Raw genomic sequence first — 27823 nt, forward strand, 5'->3', positions numbered from 1 at the left:
AGGTTCTAATTCAATCTTTCAAGTTACTGGCTGTGTGATCCTGAGTAAACAGGCCTATCTGAACATAAATTTTACACATCTGTGAAACAGAGATTTTATCACTCAGTTTGTTATGAGGATTAAATAAAAGTGTATGTGAAGTTCTTATCCTAGTGGCTGACACACTATTTCATAAATAGGTGCCACTACCTGTGTAACCTTGGGCAAATCACTTGACTTCTGCCGGCTTTCTCACTATGAGCTTCATGAAAAAAAATACGTAAAGTTCCTAGGATGTTAAGTGGGTTAATGGAACTTAATATAGTACTTTCTCCTCGAGTCTTAACAATGAAACATGAATTTACACCCAGCAGTCCTCAAAAAAACCAAGTCAGGAACTTGGTACTGGGAATTCCCTGCTCTAGAGAAAAAGACAACAGCGCTGGGCCCTTACACTACACCTGCTTAGCACACAGCAGATCTGCTGTAAATATCTGTTAAATAAACAGATGAATGACTGAGAAGAGCAAGTAATATGAATGAATGAATGAATGAGCGAGTGAATGTATGAATGAGCGAGCTCAGTGTCTCGTCTAGGAGTCAGGCATCGAGCCGTAATAACTGCTATCTCCCGTTCCAAGAGCTGGGACTGCTAACTCCAACTCCACGCCTGAAGTTGAACCCCCTCCCCCTACTTCCCATAGTCCTCTCATCTAAGAACCAACCCAGAGCAAGGAGAACTGGAGTGCGCGCCCCAGCCGGCAAAATGACATAAAGAAAAGGGGTGGGGAGGAAGAAGAAGGGGCAGAGCCAAAGGAATCCGCTCCCTCCACAAGCCAGTCCCCGCCTCCCGACAGGATCTTGGAGGCGGCCGGCGACCGCCGGAATCAAGCACCACGTCACAGCATCCCGACGCGTCCCCGCCGGCGGACCCCATTGCGGGGCCGCATCTCACTGGAAACCTGGGCAGAGGTTGCCGGAGCCCGCTCCGAGAACCGGAATCCTGTCTAATCCTTCCCCCACTCAAGTGTCAAGGAGGCAAGCCCGCCCCGCCCCCTCCCCAAACACGCACTCTATCGCAGCACCACAACAAGAGCAGCTCGCCCACCCTCCTCACCGGTGCCGCTCAGCGCACACTCCAATGTCAAGCTCGCGACCCAAGCCCTCTCAGGACCAGTAGCCGGAGTCAGGGGCCCCGGCAGGCGTCAGCGCCTCTCTCCCTCCTCAGCGGAGAGGACAACGGAGAGAAAGAGTAGACGCTCGGACAGCCAGGCAGACGACCGAGACTCACCGGGAGGCCCCCAGAGCTGGACCCCAGCAATCTCAGCACCAGGCCTGCCAGAGTCCCCCTCAGCCCACCTCGGGAGCCCCACGATCCCGTTAGGAGACAACGGAGGATGGGGTTGGGCGCCCCAAGCCGGGCTCCGAATGCTTGGCCCGGAGCTCTTCCAGACTGGCTATCCTGCCAGTTCTTCCCAGCACCCTGTCTAAGAGTCACCCACCTGCCCGGCCTTTCTGGGCTCATCTAAAAGGATCCTCCACCAAGACTAGGGGACACCAGGAATTGGGTTTGTTTGCTGTGCCTCAGAAGGGGCAAGATGGCGACAGATATCAGGGCGCAGGCGCAGCCGCGCGCTGCCAGTCGGGAAGTGTAGTTCGCCTTTCCCGCCTTTCGGAGAACGGACACCAGAAGGCCTCCATTCTTCTGTCCCTCTTTTCCTGCACATTTTGAAAGGAAAGGAGAGACATCGCGAGGAGTGCTGGGAGTTGTGGTCCGAACCCAAACTCCCTCCTCTTTCGCTCTTGGTGTGCACGCGCAAGGAAGGCTGGGATTGTAGTTTCCTTGGCTTGTCCTCCACACCCTCCTCTCCGGCTTCGCGCGCCTCGCCTCCGCCTGCCGTCTCCCAGCCAATGGGCTGCGCTCTCCGCTACGTGCGGCGTCACACGTAGTGGTCAAGATGGCGTTGGTAACTGTAGCTGTCGGTTCCCCGTGACCTTTATTCTAGCGGGGGTTAGGGACGGTGGGAAAGCACGTTCGTCCCTGAAGCGCCGTTGAGGATTAGGATCGGATTCCTCAAGAGTTGGGAGCAATTATCAGCGGCTTCCAGCCCCGCTACACGCAGCTCGAGGAGAGAGAATACACGCTACGACACCTGACACAGTGGACATCGCAGTTGCGCGTACCCGATGTGGGGGTTGCGGAGTTGCAAGTAGAGAAGAGGAACCCGAGCGTTCTCGACTTTGGGTTTCTCCGCGTGTGAAGGGGGAATGATAGTGCTATATCTCTCAAAGGCAAGAAGGAGAAGGGGTTTATTTGAGGCCCTGCGACGTGGTAGGTTCACCCTTCAGCCTTTGTTCGTGTTTAATCACAGAACAGTTGTGTGAAGAGGGTATTGTTGCCCCTGTTTTACGGATGAGAAAAGGGGCCCAATATACAAATAATCGCAGCCATAAGATCGAAGCCAGTACCTGCTACTGTTGAAGATCCAATGAAGTTTTGTGATTGCTCTCCCTTTTAAATTTTGTACTTTGAGAGACATCGGATCTGGTACAAATACTCAAATGGAAAGGAGTTTTTAATGTGCTTTATGATATTAACAAAGTTTTCTTAGAAAATGTTAGGTTAATATTACCCAATGGGGATGTTGTGATACACAAAGAGAAAACTTATTTGTAAATTTTGGACCACTATACAAACGTGTGAGACTGTTCATGTTCTTGAATCTTCATTGTAGGTTAGGTTAGGAAGAAAAAATAAATAACGGCATTTGTGCACTATTTGCCCATTAGCTAAAAATCCTCTCTGAGGCCCAGGAAAATTGTTACTGTTGAAACCCAAGTCTGCCCCTTCAGAAAGTCAGGAAGTGGGACAAATAGTCTCCAGGCTTTCCCACCACTCCCTCCCTGATCTTCCAATGCATTCTTTTCCTCTATTTCCTACTGAATTGAGGTACTACCTGCTTTCTGGCCAGATACTTAAGAACTCTTGGAAAGATGATAAATGAAATTTAATAGAAGATTTTGTAGTTGAACATATATTTTTTGATTTGAGCATCTTAGTGAGGCAGGTATAATTAAGATTACCCCCTACTAGGAGTGAGAAAAACACAGATATTCAAGAACTCACCCAATTGAAGAGAGTTGGGCTTTATAACTCCAGATCTTCTACTGGAATTCACCCAAATCCTATAGATTTGGGTGAATTCTCTTCTTGCAGTCCGCTGAATGTCTTATAGTCCTTCCATTTATCCTTGGGCTTGGTAGGTGCCAAGTACTGTTCTAAGCATTTAAAATATTTATTCCATCCTTAAAACAACTTTATGAGGTAGAAACTATTATCTAATTACAAATGAGGAAACTGAGGCATAGGAAGGAGGTGAAATAGCTTGCCTAAAGTTTCACATTATAAGTAAATGGTGGTTATACTCCAATAAAGATGTTTAAAAAAATAAATAAGTAAATGGTGGGACTTCCCTGGTGATCCAGTGGTTAAGACTCCTCGCTTCTGCTGCAGGGGGCATGGGTTCCATTCCTGGTCGAGAAACTAAGATCCCCCATGCTGCAGTGGCACGACCAAATAATAATAATAATAATGATAATAAGTAAATGGTAAAGCCAGGATTTAAACCTAAGCAGCTTGGCTCCAGTGTGTGCTCTGGACTAGTGGTTCTTAAATTTCAATGTTCAAAGAATCACCTGAGTATCTTGTTAAAATACAAATTTTAATTGAGTAGGTCTGGGTAGCGCCTACGAGTCTATATTTCTATGCTGTCGGTTACTGCTCCATATTCCAAAATGTTTCCAACATTGAATTCTCTTCTTTAAGAATCAGACTCAAACTTTACCCTCAAGAATATTGTCCTGCCCCGGACGGCCTTTCTCTTTAGAATGAGACAGGCATTCTTGCCTCTGCTCCTACAACACTTATACATCTTGTTACAGAACTCAGAACACTGAGTTATGGTGATTTGTTTGAAAATATTTCTGACCAGGCAGTGAGCTCTTTAAGGAGGCACAAGAGTCTGTACACTCTTGTGCCTAGCACATAAGAATAATAGCTAATACTTATCGACGGCTTTCTCTGTTCCAGATGCTGTTACACACCTAATAAACTTGTTTAATCTCCACAATAGCCTTATGAGATATATTATTACCCCCATTTTATGGATGAAGAAACTAAGGCACAGAGATTTCAAGTAGTTTGCCTAGTGTAACAAGCTAGTAAGTAGCAGAGCCATGAATTCAAATGAAGGCACTTTAACTCCAGGAAATGTATGGTAAATAAAGTGAGAACCACTCTCCTCTATCTCTGGTCTGGGAAAATGCATGGGAATTCAATACCTATCTCAAACTTTATTCCTCTAGTCACAAAGCAGATTAAGCAGGTTTCTTGGAACAAACTTCAAGATGCCTACCATCCACCATTCTAATTTTGTAGTACTCTTTTGGAGACGGTGGATTTCACCATTATGAAAATATCTGAAAATAGCTCCTATGGTATTGTACAGGTAGGCAAATTGAAATGGATAAGACCTTAGAGATTCATTTTCTAAATTAAAAAAAACTGAGGTCCAAAGAAGAAATGAATTAACCAAAGTCATACAAGAATTTCATGGCAGGATTGGGACTGGGAACCAGCCCTTTTGACTTATAGGCTGCTGCTTTCTACTGTATCACACTGCCCTTAGATTCTTGCCATCAGAAAGTTTTATTACCACACTGGTATAGCCAGAAGGTGTACTGAAAGGGAATAGCAAGACCAAAATTTTTTTTAAATATACAAGTAGAATATCAAATAGTAGATCAAAATAAGTGGATTTGGGGGACAGAAAAGAAAGAAGGAAAGTAAACTGGAGATAACTGGCAATTACATATCCAGGCTCAATAGAGGATTAGAAGTGCTTGGAACAATCTAGAACAGGTTCAGAAATGTAAAAGATCTGGCCACTGCCTTGTCCACTGCGTCCCTTACTCTCCCCCACTGTCCATTCAATTCTATAGTCTCTACTTCCTAGGTAGCTGACCCCATTGTTTTAGTAGGCTGATGATGAGGCCTCATCACCTGTGTGAGATGGACCTTTATACCAACACTTTTTCTCCAAAGGAACCTCTCTATACTCCTTGCCAGTACATCCATACTGCCACTACTGTCGGGTGAGTTTTCTGAACTTCAAAGCACTTGTCAGTCCCCTGCATAAAACTTGGAAGGTTCCCAGATGCTAACAGAATAAAGTTTTAGCTTTTTTATAAGCAAACCCATGCTAATTCAAAGAAACATCCTTACACATCTAACCTTTTCCTAGAGCACTGCTGTCACCTTTTAATCTAGCCTAAAATCTAATGTTTTCCTTAAGTTCACTGCTTCCCTTGAAGCCCTTTCAGATGGAGTTCTTCCTTCTCCCTACCCCCCCATCTTCAATATCCTGAACAGAAATAAAGGCTGGCATTCCCCTAACTTGTCACTACATCTGTATTAAGGTCAACTACCCCTGTTTTAATGCTTTCACCATTAAGCCATTCAAATTCCATTTCACCCTCATTCCATCACTCTAGGGATGAAAGGATCTTAAGGAGAAGATTTTTTTTTTTTAATAAATTTATTTAGTTTGGCTGTGTTGGGTCTTTGTAGCTGTGTGCGGGCTTTCTCTAGTTGTGGTGAGCAGGGGCTACTCTTGGTTGTGGTGCACAGGCTTCTCATTGCAGTAGCTTCTCGTTGCAGAGCACGGGCTCTAGGCGTGTGGGCTTCAGTAGTTGTGGCTCGCAGGCCCTAGAGGGCAGGCTCAGTAGTTGTGGCACAGGGGCTTAGTTGCTCCACGGCATGTGGGATCTTCCTGGACCAGGGCTCGAACCCATGTCCCCTGCATTGGCAGGTGGATTCTTCACCACTGTGCCACCAGGGAAGTCCCGTTCCACCTTTGAATCAGTAAGCAAGGTATTCCACATTCAAAACAAAACTTTCTTTTTTTGCAGATTCTTACTCCTTTACCCTCAACAAACCTGCTCTTCAGCTTCAGTGAAATCTGCAGTTTACAGTCTCCCAGTTCCAAATCTGTTCCCTCATCTGGTTTTGCTTTCTTCCTTTCTACCCTGGACTCCATGATGATTTATTTCAAACTCAGTCTCATCAACACTTTCAAGTCCTTTCAGCCATTCTCTGTCCTTCCACATTGACCCTGAAACAGCCCTCAACCTTGAATCAGTTTCTTCCCTGCATCCCTCCTCATGATGATTGATCTATTAGTTAACTATTAGTGCATAATATGTTATCCCAAACCTTAGTGACTTAAAACAGTAATTTTAAAAAAAATTTCATACAGTTTTTGCAGTTTCTATGGGAATCGAGTGGCTTAGGAGGGTGGTTCTGGCTTGGGATCTCTAAAAGGTTGCAGTCATCTGAAGGCTGACTAGGGCTAGAGGATCAGCTTCCAGGTAGGTCACTCACATGGTTGGCAAGTTAGTGAGGCAAGAGGTCTGTTTCTTACTATATGGATCTCCTTATAAGGCGGCTTGAGCATCCTTATGAAATGGTAGCTGGCGTACCCCAGAACAAGTGTTCCAAGAGAGCAATGTAGAAACTGAGGTATTGTGATATACCTGTGTGTGTATATACAAAATCAGGTTTTATATTTGTGTGTATATGACACATACCATGAAAGGGAATTTGTACAAAGCAGTAAATCTAGAACAACTTGACAGAAGTAAGTTGAAATAATATTAGGTAGCATTTGTTTAAGTCCCATTATAAAAAGAGCACCTTGTGTGTATTATCTCATTTAAACCTCACAACATTCCCATGATGTAGTAATTATTGTTCCATTTTACAGCTGAGAAACCAAGGCCTAGAGAGAAGAAATTATCCAAAGTCTGATATCACCAGAAGACTTCCCAAGAACACACAGATACTACAGAGTCCTAGTTATCTATGGTTGCATAACAAACCATTGCTGTGGCTTAAACGATTTATTTTGCTCTCGAATTTCCAGTTTGGGTAGGGTTTAGTGGGGACAGCTCATCTCTACTCCTCTGGACAACTTGAAGACTAAGAGCTGGAATCATCTGAGTGCTCATTCATTCATATGATTAGCAATTGATGTTGGCTGTTGCCTGGAATCTTTGCTGGGATTATCAACGGGAACATCTGTATGTGGCATCTCCATGTGGCCTAGGCTTCCTTACAACATGTGACCAGATTCCAAGGGTGAGTGACTGGAGAGAAGGAAACTATATCATCTTTATAATCAAGCTATGGAAGTCATAGCATTATTTCTGCTATACTCTTGATTGGAACAGTCAAGCCCACCCGGGTTCAAGCGGAAGGGAAATAGATTCCATTGCTAGATAGAAGAGTGGTAGAGTTCTGAAAGAACCTGTGGGACCAGAAATGTTGCTGTGGCCACTTTTGGAAAATGTCCTCTGTCCACAACAATTCATATCCCTCTCACATGCAAAACACACTCATTCCTTCCCCGCGAAACCCGAAGTCTCTTCCCATTATGACAGCAGACCTGGGCTGTTCAGAGACTAGGAGGTTGCAGTCATACTGTGAAATCTCATTTATATAAAGTTCAAAAGCAATAAAATATAATCTGTAGTTATAGAAGTCTGAAGAACAAATACCTTTAGCGGAGCAACTACTTGAATGGAGCTTGTAGGAATGTACCAGGGTGCTATAAATGTTCTATATCGATCTGGGTTGGGATTATATAAATAGATAAGCACATGTAAAAGTTTACCAAGCTGTACATGTAAGCTGTACATGTTTACCAAGTACACATGTAAATTGTGTCCTTTCTGTAGATTATACCTCAATAAAAAGTAGAAGGGCACTATAGTGGTAGATACAAGCCATTACACATTTGTCAAAACCTGTGGAATGTACAACACAAAGAGTGAACCCTAATGTAAACTGTGGACTTTGGGTGATAATGATGTGGCATTATCGTATCATAATTGATGTGTAGGTTCATCGATTGTAACAAATGTACCACTCTGGTGTGGGATGTTGATAGGGAGGATAAGAGGCAAATGAGAATTTCCCACTCAATTTTGCTGTGAACATAAAACTGCTCTAAAAAATAATTAATTAATAATTTTTTTTAAAAAAGGTTTTCCCTGGTGGCGCAGTGGTTGAGAGCCTGCCTGCCGATGCAGGGGACATGGGTTCGTGCCCCGGTCCGGGAAGATCCCACATGCCGCGGAGCGACTAGGCCCGTGAGCCATGGCCACTGAGCCTGCGCGTCCGGAGCCTGTGCTCCGCCACAGGAGAGGCCACAACAGTGAAAGGCCCGCGTACCACACACACACACAAAAAGCCGTAAGTTAAAAGGGTTGAAAAAAACCTATCTGTGCCAGTTAAGGGCCGCGTGTGTGTGTGTGTGTGTGTGTGTGTGTGTGAGAGAGACAAATGATAGATGAACGAATATATGGATGGGTGAATGAGTGAGTGAGTAAAATGATTTAAGGAACAATGGAAATTTTTGATTCACTTAAAAGTAAGTGCCGGGGTAGTTCTGGCTTCAGGCATTACTGAAACCAGGATTCTAACAGGGCCAGTCTTAGTATCTCTCCATCCCTCAGCTCTGTCTTCTACTGTGTTGGCTTCATTCTCAGGCAACATGTGTTGGCTCCCAGCAGTTCCAAGCTTATATGATCCCCCTGCTTATAGGCTCAGAAGAAAAGAGCACATTTCATTTCTTCCAGCAGTCTTAACAAAAGTCTTCTTGCTCTATTGCTGTTGACTCCATCTGAGTCACATGCCAATCCCTGAACTGTGGCCAGGAGAATGTAATGCCCTGATTTGCCAGGCCTGAGCCACATGTTACTCTCTGGGAAAGGAGGGAAGGGTGTGGGTAAAGTCAGTTATTCCCAAAGCACAGGGAGTGGGTGTGAGCGTGGGCTTGGTTTCCCTTAGGAAAGTTAGGGTACTATAATCAGAGGAAAATAAAAGAATGCCGCACAGCAAAATCACAGATGCTTATTAAAGTAAACAATGGCAATGTGATAAGAGTCATAAAAATGTTCCTACCCTTAGATATAGGATTCCCATTTGTGGGAATAATCCAAAATATGGGAACACTTACATATACAAAGATTTTAATTTCAATGCTATCTAAAAAAATTGACAACTTAATTATCTTACAATAGGAGAGTATATGCCCCACACATCTGTTTCAGTATGTAGTCATTTAAGATGAAAATTACAAATAATTAACATCAAGGAATATGCTTAATGATAAGTGGTAAAAGCATATACACGTAAACATCAAAAAATAATAGTAATAATGGAAGAAAAACATGCCAAAACAATAGCATACTAGAGTGGTAGAACCATGAATGGTCCTTTTCCCTTCACTGTATTTCCAAGTCTTCTTTTAGTATTTATATTATTGCTTTGATTTAATGTATTTTGTAAAACTCCTTAGTGTCTTACCAAGAATACTTCTTTCTCTTAAGTATGGAGTAGAGCCAGAATAAACAAACTGCTACATCAGTTGGCTAGTGATTGTGGTTAAGGTCATAGGTCCTCAGAGTTAGAAGAAACCTCAGAGATATTCAGTTTAACACCCCCCCTCCCATTTTACAGGAGAGATGTCTGAGACCCAGAGAGGTAGATTGAACCAATCAATTAAGATTTGGATTTTGGTGAGATACTCTGCTTTTCTGAAAACCCATCCTCAAGTTCAAGTTGATATCTAGCCTTCCATTACTAATTCAAATTAAAGCAGTTACTATGTTTGTTGGGAAAGTGATGTTCTTAAAAGAATATTAAAAACTAACATCATGGCCCTTTAGGTCCTTCCCTTTCACATCCTTGCACATCTTTCTTCGTAAACAACTTAGTGAATAAATGCAAAGGAAGCCCAGATCTGGCTAAATTTAATGGGCCAATGTTTACTTCTTTTGGGTATCAACTTATTAATTCAGTGAATGTCAGGCCATGAAATTATGAAGATGAATAAGATACAACAATTATCCTCCTGGAGCTCACAGTTGAGTGGGGAAGTTAGACATGCAGATAGCTCTATATACCATAGGAGAATGTGGTAACACAGAATGTTCACAGAGGCATTTAAGGAGTGCTATGGGATCAGGGAGAAAATGATTGTTTCCATCACAGAAGGCTTTTTAGCAGAGGTAGCATTTGAGCTGGGCCTCACAAAGTAACAGGATTTTACCAGGCAGAGAAGTAAGGAGAGGGTATCAAGGGTGTCACAGCAGAGAAAATAGGAGAAGCAAAGGTATGAAAGCATAAAAGGACACATAGAAGTGAAATGAGGGATATTGGATTCTTAGTGGTCCTCAACTGGGAGTACCTGTCAGAACAACTTGGAGAGCTCTATCAAATTTCAGAAGATTGTGATGTACACTCTTGGCTAAAAGCCTTAGGTGGCCACTGAGATTTTGTCCATACCCTAAATAATTACCATAGTACCTCACAAGAGAGCACCAGACCTAATAATACAAGTTACTGCCATTTAATCCTCGTTGGAACCCAAGTGGCAAATATACTGTCTGTGCTCTGGACGGTGATTTGACACTGATTAATGACTTGATCATTAGAAAGCCAAAGGGAATTGCAAATGAAAATAGAAATAAAGACATAATCTCACACATTAAGTTTTCCCTAGTTCATTTTTTTAAAAAAAATATGCAGGTTCACCCAAGTGCTAAGGTGCCTCAGGTGAGGAGCTGATTATAATCAGTGATTATCCAAGGTGAGATCCAAGATATTTCATGAAGATGGAAATAATAACCCTGTCGGAAATGGAAATCAGCTATCATGGGGGAGGGGGCTATAAATCCAAACATAATATTCAACTTGTCTTCACCTCAGAGAGTTTCCAGCTGTTTATGACATTTGCTGTGCTTTGCCAGAGATAAAATGCATTTTTTAAAACTCTGCTCCAGCCAGCAGAATGAAAGCCTTGGAGCCATAGTCTCTTTCAAAAAGTGTTGAGCACTTGTAAAGTCTTCAGAGAAATGGTAGAAAGTGTCTGCTTTCTTGTCAGTTCCAGTGAAGGTTTTTTTCCTGTAACCCTAGGATTGATCATTATTTTCTAGGTGAGCTAGTGGAAGACCGAGTCAGGTCTCTCATGGGTGAAAGGGCACTTATTGAGATGCTATGGGCTTTAAACTTATCACATGAAAAAAAAAAAACAATTTACCACATCAAGGCCAGCAGTTCAAATCCAAGCCTTGCTAAAGGCAGAGATAATAAAGGAGCACATGCCTATGGAGAGCCTGGTAAATATATGTGTTGAGAAATGATTGTGGGAAGGAAATGGTCCAAATAACGCTTGTGTGAGTGTGCTCATGTGCACACGCGTGCGTGCACACACACACACACACACACACACACGCACCCTGAGCTGAAGTGTACAAGGCAATCAGTGCTGATAGCAGTTATCTCATCAGATTCTCATTAGATTGGAGACTCCTTGAGAGCAAGGACTGAGGTTTTTGGCTTCTGAATCCCCAGCACTGAATTACTGAATGGTGTGTTGAACCCAAAAGGACAGTGGTGTGGGCATGTGGCAATGTCTTCCCACAGTCACCCAGACTGCCTAAGTTTCCCCAGGCAGGCCTTACACCTTCATGCTCTGCCCTGGGGCTGTTCTCCTTTCATTCTTCCTCTGCCTGGAATGCTTTTACCCTGTCCCTTCATCCACCCCCTTGCCTTTTGAGGCCTATCAAAATCCTTCTTATTCTTTATAGTCCATCTCAAAATGTCTTTTGAAAATAATTCTCCAAGCACAGATAGGAGCAGGGCATGTTCTTGGAAGTCAGAAAGATTTGGGTTTGAATCCAGTTCTACCTCATTCAAGTTCTTGAACAAGTTACCTCACGTCCTTGTGCCTCTGTTTCCTCCAGATGGGCTTTGGGGAAGATTTAATGTGATAATGTATGTACGGCGCCTGGATCAGTGACCAGCACAGGATAGATTATCAGTAACTGTTAGCTCTCTGAAACCCAGCTCAGTTCTTTAAAAATGTTAGGTCCCTCTTCCTATACATTCTTTAGGTTTCCATTAGACTTCCTCCCCCTCCGCAACCCTGACTCCCTCATCAAGAATAACTGCTCCCTCCTCTGTTCTGTAGCGCTTTGTTTATGCCTGTTTTCTAGCACTTAGTATAAACTGACTTGTGTTGTAACTCATTGTGTTTCCCTCCCACTTTGGCTGAGAATGCCTCAAGGGCAGTATCTCCAGCAACTACATTAGGGACTAGCTTAGGACAGACATTTCATAAATGGTTATCTAATTGAAACAACATTTAACCCAGCTTTCCAGGAGGCAAAGTGAGCATGTAACGTGTCTTCTCTCAACCAGCATTGAACGGTCTAAGTAGCAAGGAGGAAATTCCCCTGCAATTAAGTGGTTCAGAGTTGATTGCTGTCCATCCAGCCCAAGTGAGCGGAGCCTCCACTTCCAGATGTCTTTGTTTCTCTCACTTCGAACTCAGCCCGGCCAGAGGAGCATTCCCATAACCGTAACTCAATATATGGTTGTTGTTGTTGGTTTTTTTTTTTTGCTGATCTGATTAGAGTGTGAAATATTTTCTTTGGAGAAAATGCACAAGAGTGAGGTTTTCTTCTTTGTTGCAAGGGATAGAAGGTGAGGGAGAAAGAGGAAAATTGAAGCCAGAGGAAAATCTGTTGTAACCCAGGAGATGAACACATACAGTCAACACATCAGATACTGTCCTGGGTCAGAACTTCAGAGCCTGAGCCATAGAGGACTCCATACCTTTGCATTGATCCTAGGAAAAGAATTAAACAGAAGCAAAAGTAAAAAACAAATTTAAAAATCTCTTCCCCAGAAGCTATTCTTTGCAGTGATATCTGTACAAATGAACTGGAAGCAACCTAAAAATTCAGTCCAATTCAACAAATATTTACTGAACTGCTAAGTGCAAGGACATTGGATTTATGGAGATAATGGTGAAGATAGACTTTTAACCTTAGTCTGTTCTTCTATTCACTCAATTATTTTCATCCTTGGGAAAAACACAGTATTTCAGTCTGTTCACCTAAGGAAGCAGAACTCTTATGAATTATGGGATAAGGGGCTTATTATAGGAATTGTACAATTGTGCGAGAAGCTGGGGCAGTGTAGCTCTGCAAGTGGAGAGGGGTGGGGATCAGTGAAGTCACCAACCAGAAGAAACCAAGCACACCCAGCTGCAGAATGGGGCTGTGATGGGGGAGCTGCTGGAGAAGTCTAAGGGGGAAGTCTGTGGGTGCACAGCCAAGTGTCTGGTGGTGGGCTTGGAGCTATGATGCGCCAGCAGAGTCAGCAGTGGGAGGAGCTGGATGTGGAGTGGAAGAGAGTGAAGTCAAGCTGGAACCTGCTGGCACCTCCATGTCTGCTGCCAGACCCATGACTTCAGAGAGCAATGGCTGCTGATTCACTTCTGCTTCCCAAATCTCAAGGAACTATGACACACATAAATTGCCTCCATCATCACAAAGTCATTTCTGTCTTTTCCCAGTTTTCTACAATGGAAAAAGAGTGTCCTTTTAAGTCTAACAGGACCTGAGTTCTAATCCTCCCTAGCTGTATGTTCTCAGGTAAATTACATTTCTGGACCTTAATGGATCAAGAGCCCTTGCTCTGTGCTACCATAGCTCTCTGCTTCTCTCTGTTGTACCATTTACTTCATTTTCTTGTCATTATCTATTTATGCATCCATTTCCTCCACCAGACCACAAGCTCAAGCACAGGTATCACATCTGATTCTGCTCTATAGTTATGGTACCTAACAGAACCTGGCACAGAATTAGATGCTCAACAGATGCTTGCTGAGAATGAATCCTTGAAATGGAGAAGAGAAACTCATCAGACTATCAAGCTAATAGTGGAGTCCAGCACAAAGACATTAAGGAAGTGTACTCTTCTCTGTCCCTATCATGCTCTCAGCACACTGTAAAAACAGGCTCCAGATACCCTTACTTCATCCATAGCTTCTATCTTAAACCATTCCACTTCCCAGCCTGTTTTAATCATCCCGATTCCTGGCACCTGGGCTTGTCTTCTCTTTACTACCTGCAATCACCTCTTGGACTTTTACTTGAAATGTTCAGGGCTTTGGCTCTCTATCTTGTTTTCCCCTCTGATTAAACAATTTCTACTTTCTTGGCATATTTCTCACCCTCCTAACCCTAGATTCTCAGGTCAAAGACTACAAAAGTTCCTGCCCTCAAGGAATTAGTCTGGCGAACAAAAGACAAGGAAACCAGCAATTCCAGGACAATGTTGTAAAAGGTCTGGTTGAAGTTTGTGCAGGGTACTGTGGGAGCAGAGATAGAATGAAGAGCACCTAATCTTACAGAGAAGGGTAGCTGTCAGAAGGAAGTATAGTTTGATCTGGGTCTTAAGAAATTGCTTAAGAAATTCCCAGGCAGGGAAAAGGGAGGACATGCATAGCAGACTGAGACCAGCATTGTATAGGTGTGAAGACAGGAGAGATCAAGTTCTGCGGGGGCTGCAGGCGGGTTGGTGTGGTGGGAAGGGCTTGGAAGCACAGTTGGGAAGTGGAGGAAAATGAGCCAGTGTTTTAAAATTCGGAGATTTCACATAAAATCCTGGATTTCCAGCTCTGTTGAAAAATCAGAAGATCTGGCCACACCAGGCTCTCATTCTCACATTAGCTGAGTATTGTTTGTCCTTCTTAGATGCCAGAGGTGTTTTATAACTTGCAAGTCTCCACCACACCCTTTATCATCACACTTGCACTCTTGTTTTTCTTTAAGGGAAGAAATATTTCTTAGCACCCATGTCTCTGTGAAAAGTGGGTAAATGGAGGTTAGATCACAAGGGCCAGGCAATCAAAAAAACAAAACAAAAAACCGAGGAATAGCATGTTTCTTTGTGGACATGAAATGTGTATCTGTTGGAGAACTGCAACTTTCTCTTAAACCCAGGTCCCTCACTCATTTATGTTACCTGCAGGGTTTGCTATATAAGGAGCGATGACTTCATGGGGCTGCCTTACTTTTCATAAAACTTTGCAATGTTCACAGGCCATCAAGAAGGAATGTGGGGCTTTCCTGGTGGCACAGTGGTTGAGAATCTGCCTGCCAATGCAGGGGACACGGGTTCGAGCCCTGGTCTGGGGAGATCCCACGTGCCGCGGAGCAACTGGGCCCATGAGCCACAGCTACTGAGCCTGCGCGTCTGGAGCCTGTGCTCCGCAACAAGAGAGACCGCAACAGTGAGAGGCCTGCGCACCACCATGAAGAGTGGCCCCCGCTCACCGCAACTAGAGAAAGCCCTCACACAGAAATGAAGACCCAACACAGCCAAAAAAATACATAAATTTAAAAAAAAAAAAAAAAAAAAAAGAATGTGCCAGGAGTGCTAGTCTTAAAGAAGGGTAGGAGACGTGTATGTCTGGCCAGAGCCTGTCAAAGAGAAGCCAGCACTGACTTTCAGAGCCTCAAATAGGTGATGAATCAAGTAGGAAGAAATTGAGAGGGCTCAGAAAAGGGCTTGTCCATGGCCCAGAGGCAGCTAATGGCAGCAGGGGTTCTCTGCAGCTGGTGACAGCGTGGAGGAAATGCTGTGCAACCCCTGCTTCCAGATCCAGAGCCAGAAGACCAAGCTGCTCCCAGTAATCATGAAGAACTGGCCCAGCTTCTCAGTAAGAGGGTTACTGGATCCTTCAGAAACCCCCCTAGTCCTCACATCCTGGGACTGATGGCCCTGCACTTCCAAGTACTATCTAAGGCCTCCAGCTTTCCCAGAGCCTGGAACTCCTCCTCTGAGCTCCTCACAGCTGGCTGAGAGGCTGCCTTGAGCTCCTTTGAGGCCTCCTGTCTTCAGTGATAATTCTCTGCAGCTTGGCTCTGGCAGTCTTACCTCCTCTCCGTGTGTAACTGATCCTGGTCCTCTGGCTCTGTCAGCGCCTCTGCTGAGTGCACCGTGATGTGTGTGAGCCTTGAGCTGGGCGGGAACCCTCAGAGCGAAGTGTGAGTTTCTTCCCAGGCCATTGAAGCTGCCTTTCCATGGTATGCAAGACACTTGGGCTCTGCTAGTAGGAAAGGAGTGCCTTCATTAGGTGGTAAGGGAGAAGGGATCCCTTAAATCTTCACAATGATCTCCCCGATTCCCCATCTTTTCCCACATCAATTCTGCTTGTACCTGCTGAATTAACATACACTAAAGCCTAATGCTGAGCATGCTTGTGTGTGGTTTTGTTTGTTTGTTTGTTTGGCCATGCAACGTGGCTTGCGGGATCTTAGTTCCCTGACCAGGGATCAAACCCTCACCCTCGGCACTGAGGGCAGAGTCCTAACCCCTGGACCACTAAGGTATTCCCATGAGGATGTTATGTTTCTGATCAAAAGCCTTCATTGGCTCATTTCCTATCAAATTCAAACCAAGTCATCTGCCCTGGCATGCTGGAACTTTCTCAGGATGACCCCAAATGTTTTTCTAGGCTTCTTGGTACCTCTCAGGTAATCCTAGATTTTTCAACAAAGGAATGGACCTTAGCTGTTATTTTGTCTAATCCTGCATTTGATGATAAGAATCTCTTTGTGACATCCTGGCTTCACTGCCAGGGGATGCTGCAAGGTAATTTCCTGTTGGGGGAGTTGGAAAGTGGTTAGGTCCATCCAGGTAGAACTAAACCTGGGGCAAGAGAGAAATTTTATATACAAAAGCATTAGAGTTAGTCCAGTTGTGTCTTATTGGAGGCCAGGCTATCCCTTACAACAGATGTTCTCAAGCCACAGTGGCAGGAAAGCCCCAGTCTGCTGGTAACGGGGGACTCCGATCAAACCAATACACGTGTCTGGGTCCCTTTCAATTGCAACCATCCTGCCTTGCATCCTGTGGCTGGCCCTCCTCTTCCTAATGGGTGTCATCATATCTTAAGCACCACACATCATGGATTCAAGTTTCTGAGAATTTCATCCCAGAAACTGGGAAGCAGTGAAATGTGGAGGAATAATCCTGGTCTTTGGAGCCAGCCAGACCAGGTTGGGTTTTCATTGTCTTGCATAATATGATGTGGTTAAGAACTCTGGCTCTGGAGTTAGGCAGAACTAGGTTCAGATACTGTTCTACCATTTCCTATCTCTGTGACTAAGGACAAATTACCCAACTTCTCTGAGCCTTCATTTTCTAATACATAAAATAGGGATAATAACACCACCCTCACTGATTTTTGGTGACAAATGATAAAGTACATGTGTATCAGCTAGAACGTCTTCAGCTGCAAGTAACAAATAAAAACTCAAAATTGCTGAAACAATTAGGAAAATTTATTATCTCATAAATCAAGAAGTTTAGAAGTAGGGAAGTTCCAGGATTGGTTTATTCTTCAAGGACTCAGATTTGTTCCATCTTTATGCTTTTCCAACCTCAGCTTGTAGGCTTTCCTAGGCTGGCCTTCCTCATGAATGTAAGATGACTGCCACAGTTCCAGAAATCACATCCTGACACTACAATCTGCAAAAGTAGAAGAGGATCATCTCTTTTGTGTTTTTTTTTTTTAAGAGTAAGAAAACCTTTCCCTAGTGTTATCACAGAACACACTGTCTGTCTCCTCAAAGTCTGTATATGCTACTTCCTCACCGATGCCCCCTCTCACATCTTTGGCTGGAGCTGGGTCACAAGCCTGCCTTTAATCCAATCACTGACAAAAGGGATAGAATCACCATGATTTGCTTGGCCAGTCATACTGGAGATAGAGTCCCCTTTAGTTAGGGATGGATATCTGGACAAAACTAGGATTCTGTGAGCAGAGGAGTGGGATGGTTGTTATGTAGACAACCAACAGTGTCTGTTACCACATGGAATCTGGCACATGGTAAGCATTAAATATATGTTAGCTATTGTTGTTATTTACTCTTATTAGCTGTGCAAACTTATTCAAGTCACATATCTCCTAGAGTGCCAAGTTTCTAGTTTGTTGGATGGTTATAAAATTAAATGAGTGGCATATTGTAAAGTCTTAGGTGCTTAGTAAATGTAGCTATTTATTGTAGTGGTACATAATTATTGCCAGAGGACTTGGGCAGCAGGCTGACATCTCCAACAAAGGTTCCTGGGATTGACCTCACTAGAGCACTAGAAGCAGTTCAAATTTAATGTTCTACAGTTGTGATTGTGCATGTTAATTTGCCAGCCCTAATCCTTCAGGAACAGTTACCTATGCCTTTGTGTCAGGAGACCCCGTAAGACAATGATTCTGCTAAGTGACCCACTGTGCTGGTGCCCTTGCCCCTAGAGGACACTAGAGGCCTCCCCTACTCAAGGGTTTGATGGCCTAAGACTAACAACCCATCTACCACCAAGAGTAGATCTCACTTCCTGGCCTTGAGTCCTCAGCTTAGGAGGGGAGCTTGGTGGGCAAGAATCATCTTCTCCACGGCACCTAGGACTATAGCTTTGTCAGATCCAGATTCCCATCCCAGTTCTATCACTTAGTAGCAGTGTGACCTTAGGCAAAACTCTATTTCTCTTTGAGTATCATTTTCCTCATCTGTAGAATGGGAATGATAATGTAATATCCATTAGAGTTATGGTAAAGATTAAATTAGATGGTAGCTATACATAATGCTTGTCAAATTGGGTGAAGCTTAATAAATGGTGCCTGTGTTCTTGTAAGTACTCAATAACTATTTGCTGATTGACTACAGAAGGTGAATTCGTGCACATATGCGCTTGAAGACAGTGATAATTAACCCAAGCCCAATGCTTATAATTTTACAAACTAAATTTTCCCAGTAGAGGTAGAAATTAGCCTTGGCCTAATTTTTACACATAATGATACTGAGGCTCAGAGAATAAGAACTTAGTCTGGATCTCAAAGCAAGTTAATGGCAGAGCAGGGATTTGAACCCATGTATCTCTGATGCCAAAGCCCCATACTCTTCCACTGACCCATCTTTCCCCCTTACCCTGCTCATTTGAAGGCAATGACCCTCACTAACCACACCTTCCACATCCTTCCCCACAGCAGTCTCTTTAGCCTCTGAGTTCTGAGAGCACTTGCTTGAACCTTCCATTGGTTCACACTTACGAGTACATCCAGTTAGCCAGGCCATAAACCTGGGCTCACCCTCCACCCTTCCCTCTCTTTCACTCTTCATGTCTAATAGGTTACTAATGTCTGTCAATTCTACCTTTTAAATAACCCTGAAGTCATTACATGCTTCTTCTTCCCACTACCACCACCCTGTTTCAAGCCTCCAACATCTCTCTGAGTAATGGGGCCTGGAGTAATGCAGCAGCCTCTTAACTGGTCTCTCTGCCCCCATGCCATTCTCCAGAATGACATTTCTGACAGAGAAAGCTGACCGTATCACTCACACCTAAAACTCCTTCAGAACAGGTGTCCCTGCTCACCTGCGCAGCCTCATCTTTCATCACTTTCCCTTCAAATTCTGGTCACTGGTCTCTTGTGATGACCTGCTGTCCCTGAACAGACACACTATCTCTCCTCTCCAAGCCTTTGCACATGCTACTTCCTCTGCCAGGATCAATGCCAACCCCACTCTCAGGCTTGCCTGGAAAACCCCTCCTCATCCTTCAGGGTGAGGTTCAGGAAAGCACCCCCTCTTTCTCCACCTCCTACCCACAACTCAAGTGATCCTGAAGCACCTTACACTTACTTCTATCATTGCACTGATCTCCCTGGATTGATAACTTTCTTCTCCATCTTTACCACGAGATTGTAAGACCATTAGTTAAGGGCAGGGTTCCCCAACTTATTCATTGCTCTACCCTCTGATAAGTAGCGTGTTGAAGTGTTATCACTGCACTGAAGTCTTATCAGTGAAGGGGAGCTCTGCAGTTTCCAATGAAGTTGCTATGGGTGTTGTGTGGAGCCTGACATAGCACCACGTTCACCTTCCCTCCCTCTTCACCCCCAGAATCCCAACCGCAAAAAAATAGCATGATGACTTACTTTCTTGGGAGCCTTCCAGCAAGTGGAGCATTTCAATAAACAAACAATAAAAGCGTAGAACAAATGGGAGAGGGAAAATGTAGGCCCTCAAGAGGAGGATTGAAATCAGACTTGGCAAGAGGCTGTGAATGCTTCTAAGTCTGATAGATTTATGATTGGGAATTTTGTGTTCCCACATGGACCTTGCCTGCCTCTATTATGCTAACAGGCAGGGCTGGAGTGAAAGTGATTTGAGAAGAGGAGACCTAGATTCTTCTGACTTGGAAAGAGCTTTGAGTTTGTACATTCCATCTTCAAACACAGGGATCCTAAATGGTCTTAGGGGGGTACAGACGCCTTTATGCACACGTGTGCTCTCTCTCTGCTCTCCCTCTCTTTCTCTCTCATCACACACACACACACACACATCTATATGTAAGGATTGATTTTTTTAAAAACTTGGTCACTTTCTCATGCTTACCCAAGAAATTAGATAGATAGAAAAGAGACCCATAAGCTTTTTTATTTTTCTGGATCTCAGGAGGATTTAGGCATTTTAGATTCTCCTATTTGTCTGAATCAAACCAAATGTCTCCATTCCATGTCTCAGGATTCCATTCCTTCTCATTCATACCCTTTCATCAAAGAAACCCAGGGAACCTGTGACTTCCACTAACATTATAATTGGGCAGCCACAGGATCAAAGTTTGAGTCTGATTTTCAATTATATTAGTCCTGAAGCTGTAATAGGTAAAAAAATTATTTTAGGGCCATAGTAGAAGCTCTCCGTTTCTCTCTTTTTTTTTTTTTTGGCGGTACGCGGGCCTCTCACTGTTGTGGCCTCTCCTGTTACGGAGCACAGGCTCCGGATGCGCAGGCTCAGCGACCATGGCTCACAGGCCCAGCCGCTGCGCGGCATGTGGGATCTTCCCTGACTGGGGCACGAACCCGTGTCCCCTGCATTGGCAGCGGACTTGCAACCACTGTGCCACCAGGGAAGCCCTCTCCGTTTCTCTTAATGTGCCTAGAACTGAGAGTTTAGAACTCTGAGCTTGTGATTTTCTTCCAATAAGCCTTCTGGTGCCGTCAGAAGCAGCCAACCTGTCTCAAAATCCTTGTAGTCACAACTCCCACCATAATAGTCATTTCAGCAGAAATTTGGTCTCCCAAAGACTGGCCTTGAATAGGCATTTCATCACAGGTATTCACAGGTGATAGTTTATTTTTCATTTTTTAAAAAAATTTCACAGGTGATAGTTTAAGTAAGTCTTGCTGTTACATGTCATGGATTACTAATTACTGGAAGAGGCAGTCCACCAAGGGCCCCAAGGGTCCCTGTACATCCTTGGTTTTTATTTATTTATTTTTGGCTGCGTTGGGTCTTCGTTGCTGCGCGTGGGCTTTCTCTAGTTATGGCGAGCGAGGGCTACTCTTCGTTGCGGTGCTTGGGCTTCTCATTGCACTGGCTTCTCTTGTTGCGGAGCATGGTCTCTAGGCATGCAGGCTCAGTAGCTGTGGCTCGCAGGCTCTAGAGTGCAGGCTCAGTACTTGTGGTGCCGGGGTTTAGTTGCTCCGTGGCATGTGGGATCTTGCCGGACCAGGGCTCGAACCCGTGACCCCTGCATTGGCAGGCAGATTCTTAACCACTGTGCCACCAGGGAAGCCCACTGTACACCCTTGTTGAGTGTGCCAAACTGAAAGGCCTAACCATGCTTGGACCCTGGGTCATTTCTGTAACTAGTCTCAAAAGCAATTAAGTAGACCAAGGTGACCACAGCGTGACTGTTGTACAACTATTCACTCACTCTCTTGGGGAAGGAGACTGGCTTGTTGGTTGCTTGTTGTAAAAGGTTCTGAGCCCTTGTCCAGGGCTCCTCAGTGACAGTGCAACCTCATTGCATGTGTAGCTGCCATCTGGGCCCATTGCATTGCCCCATGGGAATTGAGGGCAAGGAAACCACCTGTACCATGCTGTTGTTCCTGCTTTTTGCAGTGCTGTGAAATACACTGTCTTTCTCTGATCCACTGAACTTGTCTACTTTGGGGACCTCTGGAATGTAGCAAGCCAACTTGGAGTCTTGTTACTGCTTGCCATCTTCCATGAGGTTGGGGTTCTTCCCTGACCACTATCCCATTTTCCACTGGCAAAGACCTCATAGCTGAATTCAAGCCCAGTCAGGTCATATAACAATCCCAGAGTCCCATCTCTGAGGGTCAGTTTCCCAACCACTTTCCATATCAACTACTGTATCAGCCAGTGTTTTTCCGGTCAGAAAAACAAATCCTTCTAGGTATGTGCTGTCCAGTACTGTAGCCATTAACTGCATGTGGCTATTTACATTTAAATTATTAAAATTAAAAGTAATTAAAAAGTCAGTTCCTCAGTCACACTAGCCACATTTCAAGTAGCTACGTATGCCTAGTCGATACTGTATTGGTCAGCACAATTAGGACATTTCTATCATCACAGAACATTCTATGGGACAGCACTGCTCCAGATCATTTCAAGCAGAAAGGTATTTAAAACAGGAAATCGGGGCTTCCCTGGTGGTGCAGTGGTCGAGAATCTGCCTGCCGCTGCAGGGGCACGGGTTCGTGCCCCGGTCCGGGAAGATCCCACATGCCGCAGAGCGGCTGGGCCCGTGAGCCATGGCCGCTGAGCCTGCGCATCCGGAGCCTGTGCTCCGCAACGGGAGAGGCCACAACAGTGAGAGGCCCGCATACCACCAAAACAAACAAACAAACAAAAAAACAGGAAATTGTTGAGCATATGGGAGTAAACCAAGGAAGAAAGGGCTTAGGAGGGCTAGAAGAGAAAAAGGGACATGAAGAAGGTGCCACCACCCTGGAGAAGCCAGCCCACAGTAGGTAACTCATCTATTAGGGATGTCGCTGCCGGGGGCACCACCAAAAAGTGGGACAAAACGATGCCTTCTTCCTTCCTCATGCCTTTCAGTCTCCTGCCAATACCTTCCATCTGGCAAGGGAGGCTTAAAAAATGTAATTTGTGAGTTCCTATACTTCTTGTAATACTAAAGAGAGCAAAGGATGGGGGGAAATGTATCTTACAGCAAACAGACAAATAACTGCAGAGTAGGGGTTTTATCAATAATAATAATATTATTAGGAGATGCCAGGAATCCCACCCTGTAGCTCACATCCATTCCCTTATCTCTAGCAACTGCCCCCTGCCCTTTATGTTCCAGCTACATGGCACTGCTTTCAGTTCTGCCCTGAAACCTTATGATATTGCTCCTCCTCAGATCTTGCATATACTGTTGCTTCTGCCTGGAACACTCTCTCCCTTGCTCTTCACATAGCTGGCTATTCTCATCCTTCAGATATTAGGTCGGATGTCACCTCCTCAGAGAGACTTTCCATGACCTTGCCAATTTGTCTAAACTAGCCTCAGCTCCCCTACCTCCTGCCCCAGCCATCAAGTCATCCTGTTTATTTTATAGTCCTTGTTTCAATTGAAAATTGTCTTCTGTGTTTACTATGTCTTCTCTCACTAGAATGTAAGCTACAGGAAGGCAGGGGCTTTGTCTGTCTTGTTTGGTACTGTGTTCTCAGCATTTAGAACAGTGGCTGGCATGTAAGAGGCCCTCAGTCAATATATACGTCTAAATGAATAGTTTCCATCCATTCTTAAGGTCTGAAATCTTTCCTGTCTCTCTAGCTAGGTGAGGTATTTCTGCTATGTGTCTAAGAGGAACCTATACTTCTCCCATTGTGACAATTAAAAGGACTGTAATTACTTATATCTGATCCCTTGCTGGACTTAAACTCAATGAAAGCAGGGACCATGTCTTTCTTGTGCACAGTTGAGTTCCCAGTGCCTAGCACAGTGCTTGGGATATAGCTGAAAGTGAGAAATTACTTGGTGGATTTGGTAATCATATTGTTCTACCAAAGAGTTTGGGAGAAGATTTATTAGTGATGGGTATATTGAAACTAAGCAAAAGAAAACAAGGCAATTATTAACTCTTGGGAAAATTCCAGGAAAAATCTTAGCAGAAATGGAAATGCTATCACACAGCCCTGCACAGCTTGACTATGAATAATATTTACATAGCTGTAATCAGGGTCAACAGAACTGTATTAGTTATATTCAACTTTATAAGTTGTTAACGTTTTGACATTTTTCCATACTGGTTAGTAAATATCAATAGTAGCTACCCCAAGCTCCCTGAGTACCCCACTGCCACTGCTCCAGCTGCCCTTGCCCCCCATCTTAAAACTCCTTAAACTTTCTCAGGATCCACAACTAGAGAGACAATACCTGGCACAGACTGGGGCTCCAGACCCTGCTGGAAAGGCCAGCATCTCTTTGGATCCATCAAGTGTCTGTGTCAGTCAGTAGCCTACAGCCCCTCCTGGGCACTGCCTTTGGTTTCCCCAGAAGGCTTAACTCAGCACTGCTTGTTACACCTACCAGGGCCCAGGGAACCCTGTGTAAGAACCATCCAGAGACACCGGGCTACCAGCCAGTGGCCAGCCTGCCCCACCTTCCACATATCAACCCCCATTCCTGAATGCTCCGCCTTCCCCCAGCAGGCTCAGACCTCACCCCCGAGAGACAGCAGTCCTGGAGGGAATGCGGCATCTCAGATGGCAAATATTTTTAATGGTACTCCTGGTCATAATATGTAAATACCACAGAATGATGTAAACCAAAATTGTGATATAATTATATTGGAAGATAGGCAGGGAAGTGGTGTTAGAGAAATCTTCCATTGTTCCAAGTCAATATATAATATCTGAACTTAAAAATCAAGAAATAAAAGTAGAGCTATATTATTTGGAAAACAGAAGTAAATACCAAAAGAAACAGCTGGAAGAGTTGAAAGTGTCTAGTTGTCTCTGAGGAGAAGGGCTTGGTGTGGGGAGAGATGAGACAAGAATCTACTGTTTTCTATCATAAGCTTTAAAGAAAATTTTGACTTTTGAACCATGTACATATTACTTTTTTTTTTCTTTTAGGAGATTATTCCAGGAATCCTGATGAGAGGTGATGGTCATTGGTGATGGCAATGAGAGAGATAAGTGGATGCAAAATTATAATTAGGATATGAATTAGCATAACTTGGTAATTGCCTGGTGCAAAGAGTGAGAGGGGGGAGAAGGAGGAGACTCACAGATTTGGGCGTGTAAACTGGGATTAGAGGATGACGGTTTCTTGGTGAGCACTTGGATGCCAAGGGTCCCCCTAATCACCACATAAGGCAAGAGTGACTAACTCCGCTTAGGAGGATTGGAGCTAGTTCTCAAAGAAGGGGTATTTGAGCTGGGTCTTAAAGATAGTACAGAAGTTCCCAGTTCCACAAAAGATGAGCTCTGTGGTGAGAGGGTATGTTAAGGGAAGGATTTTCTCAGGCAAGGGTGATGGGAAATAATAGGAAGTACAAAGACACAAAAGCATGTAAGCATTATTTTGGAGGGAAGATATTGAGTTGTCCTGCAGTGTGGGAGGCGAGAAAGAAAGATGTTGGGGAAGAAAATGGTGAAAAATAAGCAGGAACGAGAGTCTGTGGCCAGAATCCAAGAGCCTGTAATGTAGTCCAAGTGGTCCTCTCTCTAGCTGGTGGCGGAATAACAGGTACAAACCTTCTGGAGAATCAACTTGGAAATAATACATCAGAAGCTGTTCAAATGTTTCTAACCTCTGTTCTAGTGATCCTTTTCCTGGGGATTGTTCTTAAGGAATACTTTTTTTAAAGGATGGAGTTAGCAATATACATTAAGATATTTATTACATCAGTATTGGAAACAGTAAAAAATTGGAAAACAACCAACATTTCCATCAGAGGAGAATACCTAAGTAAAAGATGGCACATTCATCCAATGAATAATAAATGCACAGACTGGCGTGCTTGTCAGAATTTAGGTGAACTCACCCAGGAGGCCTGCTGGGCTCAGGCGCGAGGAGAAGGTCCAATGTGGGCAGGAGAAGAAGGGTGGAAGCAGAGTGGACCCAAGGCCAGTCCCAGCAAGGGCACAGGCAGGGCAGCCACCATTATGGGGCATTTGCCTTTCGGTATCTCATTTAATCCTCACAGCAATAGCAATCTTATGAGGGTGGTAATAATACCAACCCGATTGTACAGACAAAGACCTGAGGCTCAAAGGAATGGAGCGATCTGCCCAGGGCTATCTAGCTTCGACGTAGATTCTAACCCAAGTCTATGTGATGGAAGAGCAATCAGTGTTTTCCTCTGCACCATGATGGCAAGTGTCAACAACCACGACGTTATCTATGGGGCATCCCTTTTTACATGGCCCTGGCATCTTTCTTCAGTCTTGAGGTAACAGGGCCAAGACTGTGTGGACACCAGAGATTGGCAGTAAGTAGCAAAATGGAAAAAGCTGTATGATGACATATTCTTATTGCTCACAAAGCTGAGCAATAAGAATATGTAATTGCATCAGTGATCAAAGCAGCCCCCCAAAATTGTGCTCATAGTCAACAGCAGGAAGGGGCAAAAAGAAATGGAAACAGATAATGTGTGAGTGGGTTATCTCTTTCTCTTATTTTTGAGGTTTCTGTTCTTATCACTGTATTATTTGCACAATAAAAAACCAACTTACGAGACTTCCCTGGTGGCACAGTGGTTAGGAGTCCGACTGCTAATGCAGGGGACGCGGGTTTGAGCCCTGCTCCGGGAGGGTCCCACATGCTGCAGAGCAGCTGGGCCCGTGCACCGCAACTACTGAGCCCGTACACCATGGCTACTGAGCCTGTGCTCTAGAGCCTGAGAGCCACAACTGCTGAAGCCCACGTGCCTAGAGCCCATGCTCCACAAGAAGAGAAGCCACTGCAATGAGAAGCCCATGCACTGCAATGAAGAGTAGCCCCCACTCGCTACAACTAGAGAAAGCCCGTGCGTAGCGACGAGGACCCAATACAGCCATAAATAAATAAATAAATAAATAAATAAATAAATAAATAAATAAATATTTTTTAAAGCCAATTTACAATGAAAAATGGAAACATAAAAAAAAAAAAGAAAAATGGAAACATGGAGAAAAAGTGAGTCCCTGGGGTGGCCCATGGCCATGCCTTGAGCCCAGCTGCAGCTCCTGGTCTTCCAAAACCATTCTGACAGCAGCACACATAAAGAAGAAGTTGGCTTCTTCTGAACAAAGGAGGAAAGGAGAGAAATGTAGTGTGTGACCCATGCCAAGAGGCCTCAGGTCCTTGCTATCATGCTTCAGATGTTGGTGTCATGGCTGCATCTATGTGACCCTCTCACCTGGGCCAGGGATGTATGGTTGTGACCAGAGCTTCCCAGTCCAGGCCACTTTGTATCTGATGGTCTTTGCTGTTCCCCATTCATTTTTGTTGTTGGCTCTCCCACCTGGGGCTTGGGTTTGGCCTTGCTGGAGGAAGAGCCAGTACAGGATTCTCTCTGATTGAGGGACAGAGGCCAAGGTAAGCTCAGCCAGTAAAGAGAACAGTGAAATAGCAACATCCATGCTTGGGTTTCAGAGCTGGGGCCCTGAGAGTCTTTTTTTTTTTTTTTTTTTTTTGCGGTACACGGGCCTCTCACCGCTGTGGCCTCTCCCTCCGCGGAGCACAGGCTCCGGATGCGCAGGCCCAGCGACCACGGCTCACGGGCCCAGCCCCTCCGCGGCATGTGGGATCCTCCCAGACCGGGGCATGAACCCGTGTCCCCTGCATCGGCAGGCGGACTCTCAACCACTGCGCCACCAGGGAAGCCCAGCGAGTCTTCTGTTGTTCATGCTCACACTCCCTATCTCACTCAGTTTTACTCTGTCCTCTAGATCACCATTCCTTTCAGGATTCCATGCACTTGCCCATGCTGTTCCTTCAGTCTAGAGCACCCTTTCTGGTGCTTCCTGACAGAGCTAAACCCTGCTCATCCTTTAATACCACATCCTTGATGAAACTTTTCCCAATTTCCTTTTGGGGAATGAATCATTCC

The 27823-nt window shown here is 44.5% G+C and overlaps 1 protein-coding gene and 1 long non-coding RNA gene across 20 annotated transcripts in view; one reads left to right on the top strand and one right to left on the bottom strand.

The window, feature by feature from the left end:
- Positions 1–1687, bottom strand: part of EMSY (EMSY transcriptional repressor, BRCA2 interacting) — an 81575-nt gene extending 79888 nt beyond the window's left edge. For 6 of the 17 annotated variants that reach the window (XM_067038458.1, XM_067038465.1, XM_067038463.1 and 3 more), the window contains exon 1: positions 1271–1687. In XM_067038458.1, coding sequence (XP_066894559.1) covers positions 1271–1504 — 234 coding nt within the window. In that variant the 5' untranslated portion in view covers positions 1505–1687. The remainder of the gene's footprint in view (positions 1–1270) is intronic. The other 11 variants (XM_067038470.1, XM_059067806.2, XM_067038467.1 and 8 more) reach the window with 5 other exon arrangements.
- On the top strand, positions 850–26784 carry LOC131759137 (uncharacterized). 3 transcript variants are annotated; one of them, XR_010841402.1, is made up of 4 exons: positions 850–2311; positions 6804–7177; positions 8085–8293; positions 24861–26784. It is a non-coding gene; the product is annotated as an uncharacterized lncRNA (long non-coding RNA). The 3 variants fall into 3 exon arrangements; XR_010841403.1 differs by lacking the exon at positions 24861–26784 and adding an exon at positions 14930–16158; XR_010841401.1 differs by lacking the exon at positions 24861–26784 and adding an exon at positions 15001–16158 and having other exon boundaries at positions 852–2311.
- The last annotated feature ends 1039 nt before the right edge of the window (positions 26785–27823 follow it).

This window comes from Kogia breviceps, chromosome 7 (assembly GCF_026419965.1).
Source record: "Kogia breviceps isolate mKogBre1 chromosome 7, mKogBre1 haplotype 1, whole genome shotgun sequence".
Lineage (NCBI taxonomy): Eukaryota > Metazoa > Chordata > Mammalia > Artiodactyla > Physeteridae > Kogia > Kogia breviceps.